A 13,092-nucleotide genomic window follows, 5' to 3' on the forward strand; every position below is an offset into this window, starting at 1 on the left:
CGGCCAAGGTGGGGTGTGGACTTAGCAAGGGCGCCAGGCCCAAGCGGCCCAGCCAGTCCTTGGCGTTGTAAGTCCGAGTCCGGGGACTCCCACAAGGGAGGTCAGCGAGGGAGGCGTATTCTGCACCGGAGAGGGCAGCAGCGATAAGCTCCGGCAGCCCAGGTCCGAGAGGGAGGGTGGAGCGACGGCGGCGCAGGCTCCAGGCGAGGAGCCTGTGGCAAAAGCGATGGTGGCCCGGCTAAGGCAGCAAAGAGTCCTGGCAGAAGAGACGAGCGGGGATGTAGTTGAAGGTTCTCTCCCCGCAAGTCCAAAACCAACCTTTAGAGGGCAGGATGTTCCCGCTGCACGGGGGGAATGTCCTCCCATATGATACCCAGTTCCAACTGGCCGAGCCGGTGAAAGGTTCGGGCCGGCTTAGCGCTCCAGCGACGCGCGCCGATGATGGCCGGGCACAAGTGTTGGACTGCGTGGTTGGCGGCAGAGTTTTAGTGATGAGGGAGAGAGCACCACCAGGGAGGGTTTGAATGACGGGTCCCCAGTCGGCGCTCATAGAGTACCTGATAGATGAGGCATTCCTTGAAGGGGAGCTCAGGCCAAGACTCCCCAAGGGAAGTCTCCAGGGGCTTTGCAGATGGGAAGCAGGCAGGAGCTCAGCAAGCTTCCCACCCCCAGATATTGGCTTTGAGCAAAGGGGCGAAGGCGTTGGCAGTGACATGAGCAGCTCCCAGATGTTGGCTTGATTAAGATCCAAGAGGGGGTGACCGAGCGCCACCGGCAGGGAGGCAACAGAGCATGCAGATGATGGTGACTCGCGGGTAGCTTGGTAATAACACTTAAAGATGGCAAGGCGAAGAGATCCTCGGGCGTCTGGGGGGCAGCCTCGCTGTTGCAGCGGCTCCCGAGCCTGGTACAGTCATTGCCTTGTATCCCCCCAGGTCATCCGGGTCCTCGGACCGTTTAGGCGCTGGCCGCTCCTCCATCGAGGCAGCAGGGGTGAGGTCCTCCAGAGAGATCCGCTCCATCTCTGGGATGGGGTTGGTTTTCTTCTGGTTACCCTCCATGAGCTGGCAGGACATAGCGAGCTATTATCCACAGAGGGACCTGTAGGGAAAAGGATTGAAGCATTGCCCCTTCCCCAGGTTATGAGGAGGGCCGGGTCCACGCCAAGCTTGAATGCTTGCGGCTGGTGAGTAGTGGACCTGGACGTGTGGGAGAGGCTCTGATTGCCCGAAGTGCCTCTCCATGGGGGGCAGGTTTAAGGTTTAAGTTTAAGTAAGTGATTATAGTGAGTGGCACTGCTGTTGTAGTCAGGGGGGGCACCTATTCCCCTTTCTTTAATTTGTATGGGCATGGCCAGGAGGCACGAAGGGCAGGCGATTCCTATGGGGAGTTGGCTTCAAAAAACGTCATCAAAATGCGTAAGAGGCGGCGATTAGAGCCCCCGGGGAGGGAGGGTGGCTGGCGGACACGTCGAGGGATTGTGGGTATGCATACTTAATTTGTAGGACAAAGGAACTTTGGAAGCGTGCTCAGAGAAGGGGATGCATCAGAAAAACAAGACAATCATACCCTTGGGGGTTGGTCTTTGGGATAAAGGACTGGAGGAAGTTTCGTCTTAGGGTGGATGTACTTACCGTGACCGCAAAGGTTAAGGCAAACCTAGCGGCCAGAGACTGGGACCGCACCTGAGTATCTTGGGGAATTGCCACCCACCGAAACCACTCCTTAAGGCCCGGTTTAAATGCCTCTGGCCTTTAACATGATATTGATACAGTTGCCAGGCGCTAGGCAGCCATAACCCAAACAGGTTGGCCATTAGGGGCATAATGGGCGGCCAGCCCCCTTTTAACCTGGGGCCTGTCCTGGCTTGGTGCTCTTGATTACCAGGGCCGGGCCCAGATTTTAACCCAGGGAGGGCCAGTCAGCCAATTGGCCCTCCCGCCTTTGCTGGTTGAAAAATTAGAAGAAGGGAGAGAGGAAAGAAAAGAGCTCCAGAGCAGGCGCCCTGGGGTTGAGACAGGGAACACAGTCAGGGTTGGGAGATGGAGATCTCAATGTGGCCGGCTGCTATCTGTTCTTCTTCTGAGCAGCGACCGTCACTTCATTCAAGGGAAAGTGGTGGGAGTGGGCTTACCCATCCGAGACTAAGGTCGTCTTGACCTGACTCATGAGATCCCTTCCCCACAAGTTAACGTGGATGTCCAAGACGATGGGGCGGATTGTGAGTTGTCGCTCGAGCCCCGGACTGCGGACCGTGAGCGGATGGATGCTCCGTCTCGCAGTTTGCTTTCCCCCCACCCCCCAAATGCGCGGGCAAGCCTCGGCCACTGATCAGGCCACTCGGCTGCTTTCGGATAGCCGGTCACGTTAGGCGCCCGGTGTCCCCTAAGCCCCTTGAGCGGACACCCTTCTATGGCGAGAGCTCCAGAGTGCGGGCCGGGAGCTACCAATAGAGCGTCTCCACTGCCGCTCACAGGTAGTGCCAGCTGCGCTTCGATGGCTACGCGGGCTCGTGGCCTTTATTGACTCGGTGGCGGGCAGCGCATGGGGCAGGAGGATCAGCTGTGCGCAGCTGATCCCACTGGGCAACTCCTGCGGGATGTTTGTCCACACCTGAATGTGAATGGCTCCCTGGTGTGTGGAGTCAATGACCCCTGGAATGACAAACAACCCCTGCTCGGCGGCGGAGGCTTTGGGCAAAGCTAATCCAAATTACGGCCTCCGAGGGAATAGGATAAGCTGTGCACAAGGTGAGGCCAGCTTTGAACGAGGATCTCATGGGGGAACTTGAGGGAAAGAGGTTGGGTGCAGGTAGAGAGAGATGCCACTGGAAGGAGGCTGGTTTGGGTTAGGGCCTCGGTTCTTGGGAATTGGGTTCAGTATTCTCTCCTCCTTGGTCCTGGGCTGGGGAGAGGCCCGGGTGAGGGAACTCCTGGCAGACTTTCGCTTCTCCAGTGAAAGCCTTCTCCACACTGGGGGCATTTGGTCCTGGGCTTTCCCGGGGGCCTTTGCCTCCTGGGGGAGAACCCCCCTCTGTCAGGGTTGTAGGCCCCCCCACAGGGCAACCTACAATCCCTCCGGAAGTGTCCTGGCTTGCTGCAGTTGAAGCACTCGCCCTGAGGCTGTCCCCTGGCGGTGGAGAGTGCTGCGGCTAGGAGACTGGCCTGATGGGCGGAAGATCCGATATCCTGGCAAGCCTTAAGCATATCGGCCAGTTCGGGGTTCTTCCCTAGGCCGGTGATAAGCTCTGCGGCACTTCGGCCGAGGCCCGTTCTCCTTGGCAAGGCGCATGAGGAGCTCGTGCTGGGCTACGTCGTTGTCGACCTGTCTCTGCAGGGCCTCCTGGAGCCTATTCAGGAATTCAGCATAAGGCTCCTGAGGCTTCTGCGGGCCCGTTGGAGGAGCTCTGAGTTGGCTGTCACAGCAGCGGGCACTTTCAGAAACGCCATGAAGGCGCAATCAGAGGCGACAGCAAGGGTGGCCTCCGGCAGAACGATCTGCACATTGGGAAGGCCGAAGCCGCCGCTGGCCAGTAAAGCTGCCGCGACGGTATAGGCACCGCCAGAGGCTGCTCCTCTGCTTATGCACTGTTGGCGGTACTCGCTTTCCCAGACAACATATTGCGCGGGGTTCAAGAGCATAATGGAAAGTGGTCTTCCAGTCCTCCGGAACCATTAAGTGATTCCGCATGATTGCTTCTAACATGCCTCTCACATAGGGGCTGGTAATCCCCACGTCCACGTATTACCTTGTGGAGCTCAGTGAGGGCGTTGCCTTAACTTATGGGAAGCGATGCTCGACAGCTTCGCTGGATGGCCGCCATCTTCCCCGACATGGTCGGTGAAGTGGAGCGGGGCTATAGTGAGGAGGTTGGCATCGTCTTCCCGTCAGAGTTTCCTTCCTCCGCAGATGGTAGCTAATACGCTCTGCTAGAGTTTTGAAGGCTTCAGCCATTAGTAATGGCGATGGCCGGAGGTGTGGTGGCTTTGGAAGCGGGAGGGGGAAGCAGAGCAGAAAGCGGAGCCCGAGGAGGAGGCGGCAGGGCGGCGAGGGGGGGATAAGCGGGAGAGTTTGAATGAGGCAAAGAAGCAAGTGAAACGGGAGGAGGTCAGGTGTCCTGTTTAGTGGATAGAGAAAATTCCGGGCTTGAAATCGTAGGTGAAAGATCAAAAGGAGGGAGATCCATGGCAGAGAAACCATGGACCTGCAGGCTGATGGCGACATAACATTGCCTCCACGTCAGTAGCAGCGACATCGGCGCGCGAGGCTCTCTGTGCAGAGTGCGCCTGATGTTTTCCCAGTTCTTAAGATTGAATGTCAACCCTCTCTGGGTACCATGGACATTGCCTATCAATCTCCCCGACCGAATTGGCGCCAGATCCCTTCTCTTTACTGGGACTCTGCAGCTTTTAGATTAAGCTTTCAGCACGCATGCGTGCTTAATCATCGCCGTGCTTTTGCAAGCTCCCATACTTACCGGTGGTTCGTCAGACGAGAGAGTGTCCTAGAACGCGGGTCCGAGGATGCGCCGATCCAGCAGACGGTCAGTACCGAGAACGTAGGTCCGAGGATGCGCTGATCCAGCGGACGGTCGGTACCGAGAGGCCCTTTCCCAGGCGACGGTAAGCAGGGTGGAGGTTCGGAGATTCCCGGGTTTCGGCACCAGCTTGAAGTCGTGCCCGCGACACCGCAAGGAAGAGACGAGACGCGGAGATATCATCTGGTGGAGAGAGCCAGTAGCAGGAAGCACGGGATCCCGTGATCCTGGCAACTCTGCCGTGTTCTCGTCCCTTGCACCTTTTATTAGGGTTTCACTAGGGGCGTGTAAAGGGGTCGGATAGGCGGGAGAGCGGGAGATCGGGAGAACGGGAGATCATCATGTGATATATGATCTCATCGGGCTGCTACGTGCAGGAGGAAGCATCCGTGTCTGGGTCTAATCCTCACCTGAGGGCAGGGGCCCTTTTGTCCCTTTGTATGGGACACCTGGTGACCGCGAGTCAGGCAGTTCATGACCCGTGACTCACGGGGGAGCGGGGGTTGGGGGAGCGTGTGCGCCCAGAAGGCCGTAGCTGGCACCGGCATTCCAGGCACTCTATCTACGGTTCTGCTGGGTTCGCGGGCTCACCCCTACAACGCAGTGTGTGATTGGTGTTTGGAATATGCTGCCACAGGAGGTGATGATAGCCACTCACCTGGATAGCTTTGAAAGGGGCTTGGACAGATTTATGGAGGAGAAGTCGATTGATGGCTACCCATCTTGATCCCCTTTGATCTGAGATTGCAAATGCCTTAACAGACCAGGTGCTCGGGAGCAACAGCCGCAGAAGGCCATTGCTTTCACCTCCTGCAGGTGAGCTCCCAAAGGCACCTGGTGGGCCACTGCGAGTAGCAGAGAGCTGGACTAGATGGACTCTGGTCTGATCCAGCTGGCTCTTTCTTATGTTCTTATGTTCTCATTGTGCTGCCTGCCGCCTCCTCCGCCTGACCTCCCGCTAGTCTTCATCTCTTCCCCTCAGCGCCAGCCCCCAACTCCGCCATGCAACTCCAGCACAGCTCCCTCAGCCCTTCCTCACTATGTAGGGATCTGCTGCATAAAGGAAATAGAGATTAAGTCAGCTAAGATCGGACACAGCACCAATTGCCTGGGATGTCGGTGGCCGCGGCACTGAACCAGGGAGCCGATGTGTAGCTTTGCTAGACGCCCCATGAGCAGGGACATAAATATAGATTTTTTAATGGGGTGGGTTCTGGGGGCATGGTCACGCCTCCCCAAGCCCCGCCCCCGGCATCAGTGCTTATAAAAGCAGCTCTCCGAGGCCAGGTACGGCAGACTCTCCTGCCCTGCCGCCCCCTCCCCACCAGCTGGACTCCCAGCCGGCAGCCAGCAATTTCTTCTTCCCTCCCCTCCAGGCAGAGGCATAGCTAAGGAAAATTGAGCCTGGTGCAAAATCTGAGTTTTCTGCCCCCCAACCCCAATGGGCAGCCACTGTGATGCTGGAATCCACCCCAAAATAGCATCACTTTCAATGGTGTTTAAACTAGGGAGCCCAGATTCTCCTTTTAAATCCACAAAGGGAGAATCTGGAGTCCCCAGTTTAAACAACATTGAAAGTGATGCTATTTTGGGGTGGATTCTCCCCCACAATGAAACTGTATCACTTTTAAGCTGGGAACCTCAGATTCTCCCTTTAAATCCATTCTGAATTTAAAAGGAGAATCTGGGGAAACTTGGGGGGTGCCTACTGTCAGGGGCGCAATTGTTAAGCTAGCAGCACCAAAATTTCAGGGTATCTTTAGGAGACTCTCCTGATAGTGCCACCCAGGTTTGGTGAAGTTTGGTTCATGGGGTCCAAAGTTATGGACCCTCAAAGGTGTAGCCCCCATCTTCTATTAGCTCCCTTTGGAAACAATGGGGGATGGGGGCACCCGCTTTGGTAGCCCATAACTTTGGACCCGCTGAACCAAACCTCACCAACCTGGGTGGTATCATCAGGAGAGTCTCCCCAAAAAATTCCTGAAATTCTGGTGCTGCTAGCCCAAAAGCTGCGCCCCCTACAGGCCAAAAACTAAAAAACCTAAAAAATACAAAAAACCTACAAATGGGGGCAGAGTTTTGGACATGTAATGGGGGGGTTGAGCCTGGGAAACCCCCCTTACCTACCTCCTTGTCATGAGGCTTGCCCACTGGAGAGATGGGTGGAGCCTTGCTGGATGGGCCTAGGCCCGGAGGTGCCCCTTCCTTAACAGTGCTCTTTCCTTTTCTCCCCCAGGACAATCAGAAGCGCGGCTCAGCCTCTCTGGATGACACCCCCCGAGGCAGCTGGGCCTCCAGCATCTTTGACCTGAAGAACTGCGTGGCGGACTCCCTCTTGCCCTCGCTGCTGACACGCACGGCCATTGAAGAGATGGACCGCGGGAATGAGGCGCAGCGCAAGGAGAAGCGACTCGGCGAGATCCTGGCCCTTTACCCTGCCCCTGAGGAGGCGAGTGTGACTGCCAGGGTCGTGTGTGTATGTGTGTGTGTGTGTCTGGCACAGTGTGCTGAAAGACAGGTCTCAGGGCCCAGGAAGCTACTGAGGGCAGGTTCTCAGAGGTGAGAGGAGGAATCATTACGCAGCTGCCTGATTCTTTTTGCAGTGGTTATGCCAGGGAAGGGGAGCAAGATCGGACTTCGGGGTTGCTGCCAGTGAAAGGGCTAGGGGGGCCACAGGCTTCCCTGGGCCCTCGAGCCGTATGTCTTCTTAGGGCTGGGCAATCCCCTCTCTGCACACCAGCTGAGGCTATTTTTCCCCCAGTGAGTTCTGTGGGCAACACAAAGGGAGCAGAGTTCTGATCTCTAACCCAGCCCCACCCACCATTGAACGTGGCCCTGCATCACCCAGGGCCAGTTTGATTCCCCACTCTGCCACTTGAGCTGTGGAGGCTTATCTGAGGAAATCAGATTAGCCTATACCAGTGATGGCGAACCTTTGGCACTCCAGATGTTATGGACTATAATTCCCATCAGCCCCTGCCAGCATGGCCACCACGGGCCTATACACTCCAACACATTCCTGCTGGGTGACCTTGGGCTAGTCACAGTTCTCCGGAGCTCTCTCAGCCCCATTCACCTCACAGGGTGTTTGTTGTGGGGAGGGGGGGGAAGGGCAAGGAGATTGTAAGCCCCTTTGGACTCCTTACAGGAGAGAATGGGGGGCGCGTGGGGGGGGGGCGGGATATAAATCCAAACTCTTCTTCTTCTTCTCCTTTCACTCCCTTAGGACGAGGCAGTGGAACGGTGCAGCCTCCCAGAAGTTCCCAAGGAACATTTTGGCCAGCGGATACTAGTGAAATGTTTGTCTCTAAAGTAAGTCGCTGTGGGGCAGCCTGGTACCACCCCAACAAGGCATGACTGCCTGTGCAGGACAGGACTTTTCTGTGCAGGTGTAACCTCAGCTTGTGGGTTCTGTGGGGCAGAACTTGGAATGAGTTTGCAACAACAATTTTTTAAAAACAAAATGATTTACTTTCTTAACATTTAACATCAAACATCAACATTTAACGTCACACTTCAAGGTCCCGTTCAGGTTTTGCCTTTTCAAGTCCTTATATTTACAGTCTACTGATACTGCCAAGTCCAATTCTTCTTTGCAAGTGGGTTGGCTCCTGAAGACTCCAAGGGCTTGATGAACAGGATTCCACATGATGAAGGTTTCCAGGAGAACTCTCACCCATTACAACCACAAAAAGAAACCCTTAACAAGGTGTTAAGGGCTTATAGCAATCAAGGTCCGAGTCTGGTAGCCTTGTCTCCAACTATGAGCTCTGCAGCCTTCTGCTGCTTTGAGTCTCCACCCCTTTCTGGGTCAACCCATTCTGAGCATGGGGGTTACACAGGCTTCTGCTGCCATGCAGGGGCAGCAGGGGAGGCAGGCAACAGTGCGACGCCCAGCCTGAGTGTCCTCTCATGAGGATGCAGCTTCATGTTTGGCAGGTTGGGGACCATGTGGGCCTCTCCATCCTTTTGCTTAAACCATGCTGGGTGTGAAGCCACCTCCTGCAGGGCCAGGCCGTTGTCCCGCCAGGATACGTGCTGTGTGCTCTGATTTGGTGGGGCTCTTTGGTATCAGTGTTCTTTCACTTGATCCTTGCAACAGGAGGCATCCAGGATTGGAACTCAGGCCTGCCGCACACAAAGATAAGAACATAAGGAAGAGCCTGCTGGATCAGACCAGAGTCCATCTAGTCCAGCACTCTGCTACTCGCAGTGGCCCACCAGGTGCCTTTGGGAGCTCACATGCAGGATGTGAAAGCAAGGGCCTTCTGCTGCTGCTGCTGCTCCTGAGCGCCTGGTCTGCTAAGGCATTTGCAATCTCAGATCAAGGAGGATCAAGATTGGTAATCATAGATTGACTTCTCCTCCATAAATCTGTCCAAGCCCCTTTTAAAGCTATCCAGGTTAGTGGCCATCACCACCTCCTGTGGCAGCATATTCCAAACACTGATCACACGTTGCGTGAAGAAATGTTTCCTTTTATTAGTCCTAATCCCCCCCCCCCCCCCCCCCCGGCATTTTCAATGGATGCCCCCTGGTTCTAGTATTGTGAGAAAGAGAAACATTTCTCTCTGTCAACATTTTCTACCCCATGCATAATTCTACAGACTTCAATCATATCCCCCCTCAGCCGTCTCTTCTCCAAACTAAAGAGTCCCAAATGCTGCAGCCTCTCCTCATAAGGAAGGTGCTCCAATCCTTCAATCATCCTCGTTGCCCTTCTCTGCACTTTTTCTATCTCTTCAATATCCTTTTTGAGATGTGGCGACCAGAACTGAACACAGTCCTCCAAGGGGATGGGGCGGTCTACAAATCTAAACAATAAATAAATAAAAAGTGCAGTCACTCCACTGTCACAGAGCCTCTGAGATGCAGCCCTCTGTTTTGCTAGATTGCATTTGGGACTGTGGTCAACCGCTGTGGCACGGATGGTTGTTTCTCTCTCCGAGCAGCCTTTTAAAAGGCGTCCCCTCTCTTCCACCCCCTTCCCTGGAGCAGGTTCGAGATTGAGATCGAGCCCATCTTCGGATCTCTGGCACTCTATGATGTGAAAGAGAAGAAAAAGGTACTGTGTGTTTTTGCTACATGGCGCCATCGGGGGGTGGGGCTTGTCCTGCCTTTCGGCTGGAACCCTATGGAGCAACTGGCAGAGTCCTCTTTGTCCCTGGCCTGTGCTGTTTCACCACCTCTTTTCCATTAGCTTGATAGGGATAGCTTGATAGCTGCCCTGACTTATGACAGTTTCCTATGCGATGCATGTATACCAGACCACTTCATGTGAGCTGGGGATCTCCCCCTTGACACCACCAAGCCCTTTCTTCAGGATAGCTGCCAGACTTTTGGGGAGGGGAGGCACATTCCCTTTCTCTAGAGCCGTGGTGGCGAACCTTTGGCACTCCAGATGTTATGGACTACAATTCCCATCAACCCCTTCCGGCATGGCCAATTGGCCATGCTAGCAGGGGCTGATGGGAATTGTAGTCCATAACATCTGGAGTGCCAAAGGTTCACCACCACTGCTCTAGAGAGTTCTCCTGGAGCTGACTCTCTCAGCGTGGCGTCGTGGTTAAGAGCAGGTGCACTCCAATCTGGAGAACTGGGTTTGATTCCCTGCTCTGCCACTAGAGTTGTGGAGGCTTGTCTGGGGAACCAGATTAGCTTGTGCACTGCAACACATGCCAGCTGGGTGACCTTGGGCTTGTCACAGCTCTCTCAGCCCCACCCACTTCACAGGGTGTTTGTTGTGGGGAGAGGGAAGGAGCTTGTAAGCCCCTTTGAAGCTCCTTACAGGAGAGAAAGGGGGGGATATAAGTCCAAATTCTCCTCCTCCTCCTCCTCCTCCTGGGCCCTTAAACCCCATTTCACGCAAGAGTTTCAGAGAAAGGCCTCCTATTAAGCCTGGAGGGAAAGGCAAATCAGGGTCTTGAGCAGTACTGAGGTAGGTTTGCTGCTCATGCACAGATGTTGTGTGGGCTGCTGTCCCTGCTGTTCAGAGGAGCTTGTGCCATAATTTGACGCCCTGCTGCCTTCGCTCTGCCCTCCCCTCCAGCTCCACGAGTTTGAGCTTAGCAAGGGCCAGTGGAGAGAGCAAGGAGGTCAATCTGGAACTGACCATGAATGTCCTCTTGAAATAACACTCAGAGGTGGGGTCCAGCAGGTTCTCACAGGTTCCCGAGAGTAGGTTACTAATTGTTTGTGTGTGCCGAGAGGGGGTTACTAATTGGTGATTTTGCCACGTGATTTTTGCCTTAGTTACGCCCCTCCTCTCAGCAGTAGCGCGCAGAACTTGAAGCAGTCTAGCAGGAGGTGCACCGGTGTGCGTGGCAGCCTGCGCCTGCGTGCATTCGTTTCCCGCCCAAGGACCAGCGCAGCGGCTGCGTCCTTGCCACAGCCCCGCCCAGGAATGCCCCGCCCCCATCATGCCCCGCCCAGCCCCATTGGTGCTGTGCCACAGTTTGAATCCCCCCACCATGGGAACCTGTTACTAAAAATTTTGGATCCCACCACTGATAACACCTGAACTTTAGTAAGAGTAGTTGTCGCAGATTCCAAGGCCAGAAATTCAGTAGGCTGGAAATCCAGAATGTGGGGGCGGGGATGTGTGTTTGTGGCTGTTATGGTGTCCTCGAGTGTTTCCTTTTGTGTTTATTGTTGGGTCACAGGGACATGTGGAACTTAACCCCTTCAACAGTCCGCTCCCCCTTTTCTTAGATTTCTGAGAATTTTTATTTCGACCTCAATTCGGAGCATGTGAAGGGTCTTCTGCGTGCCCACGGGGCCCACCCAGCCATCACCACCCTGGCTCGCTCAGCTGTCTTTTCGCTCACTCACCCCTCCCCAGATGTCTTCTTGGTGATCAAGGTGAGGTGCTCTGTCCTCGGCTGTCCTTTCCAAGGTCTTTTGCCCCAAAGGTGCAACAGTTCTATTCTGTGCTATTGTTGAGGTTTAGGCATGACTGCCTGTATGCTGCTGCTTTGGTGTGCCTCCATTCTAAGCAAAAGGGGACGGTACGCACCAAAGTGAAAATGAAGAAAACTTGTACCAACAGGCTACAACAATGACTTCAAAAAATTAGCTCTCCCACTGGAGTAGCAATTTACTTGTAAGTAACCAACATAATTTTATAATTTTACAAACAGTAACCAAATGTTTTGGAAAAATTGTTTACATTCTCCCATTGGAGTAATATATATAAACACAAGTTAGAACGGCACGGCAATGTAATCTAAATATAAATATAACAGCTAGCCCAGGGGTCTGCAACCTGCGGCTCTCCAGATGTTCATGGACTACAATTCCCATCAGCCCCTGATAATTGGCCATGCTGGCAGAGGCTGATGGGATTTGTAGTCCTTGAACATCTAGAGAGCCGCAGGTTGCAGACCCCTGAGCTAGCCAGATTCTAGATAATTAACCAACTGGCCTTGTGAAACTTCACGGCTGTTAAAGGCAGGTCAGGGTTTTTCAAAGTACAATAATGGTTACAATCAGGGAGGACAGCGCTCTGCAATTGGCTTATTCTTATGCCTCTCGAAATGTCCTTGACATTTGGTGTGAGCATGGACGTAGTGAGGGGGTGAGGAGGGGCTCTTGCCCCAGGCATCTGATGCCTGGGGTCACCCTGGCCACCCCGCACCCCAGACTTCCCCACCCCTGCACAAAGAACACTGAGGTTCCTTTAACGTTCAGTTTACTTCTAGCCCAGCAGCACTGAGGGCAGCAAGAGACGGGGGGCAGGATAAGGCCGGGGGGGGGCACGCTCCTGGTTCCTGCCCGCTCCCAGTCTTTGCCAGCCTCCTCATCACCCTTGGCTAGGAGGAAAGTAAACTGAATTTTGAAGGAGCTGCAGCTGGGGTTCCTTTAACTCTGTTTTGCCCACATGCTAGCAATGTGGAGAATGTCCCAACGTTGAGAACCAAGCTAGTGATGGACTTTTATCTACTGCAACTTTAAGAAATTCTGTGTGTGTGTATATGTGTGAGTGAGTGAGAGAGAGAGAGGCTCATTCCGCACATGCAGAATAATGCACTTTCAAACTGCTTTCAGTGCTCTTTGAAGCTGTGCGGAATAGCAAAATCCACTTGCAAACAGTTGTGAAAATGGTTTGAAAATGCATTATTTTATGTGTGCGGAAGAGGCTAGAGAGAGAGAGAGAGAGAGTGATGAGGAAAAGGAAGATTCCTCCACCGCAGTGAATGCTGAGACTTCCTTGTGAAAGGGTTCTATGTATCTTACAAAAAGCTCCCAATATCGAAGACAAGGGTCTGCAAGCTGCAGCTCTCCAGATGTTCATGGACTACAAATCCCAATTGGCATTCTGGCAGGGGTTGATGGGATTTGTAGTCCATGAACATCTGGAGAGCCGCAGCTTGCAGACCCCTGATCTAAGACGAAGAGAACGTTTCTACATTAAAGAAACCCAGATCAACTCAAAACAGATTATTTTCACTGGCAAGAATTTGTTTTTTTTTTTTGAGGAAATGCCTTTTTTTTTAAAAAGTCAGGGCAGCATCTGACCGTGTGCCTAAGTTTTAAAATTGTCTATTTCCTCTTAT

The 13,092-nt window shown here is 53.9% G+C and overlaps 1 protein-coding gene across 1 annotated transcript in view; it reads left to right on the forward strand.

Annotated features, from left to right (window-relative positions):
- DOCK6 (dedicator of cytokinesis 6) overlaps window positions 1-13,092 on the forward strand; it is a 130,996-nt gene that overhangs the window by 32,735 nt on the left and 85,169 nt on the right. The window contains 4 exon segments of the mRNA XM_048487532.1: window positions 6,774-6,986; window positions 7,764-7,849; window positions 9,536-9,602; window positions 11,249-11,398. Of these exon segments, the coding sequence (XP_048343489.1) occupies window positions 6,774-6,986; window positions 7,764-7,849; window positions 9,536-9,602; window positions 11,249-11,398 (516 nt within the window).

This window comes from Sphaerodactylus townsendi, linkage group LG03 (assembly GCF_021028975.2).
Source record: "Sphaerodactylus townsendi isolate TG3544 linkage group LG03, MPM_Stown_v2.3, whole genome shotgun sequence".
Classification (NCBI taxonomy): Eukaryota; Metazoa; Chordata; class Lepidosauria; order Squamata; family Sphaerodactylidae; genus Sphaerodactylus; species Sphaerodactylus townsendi.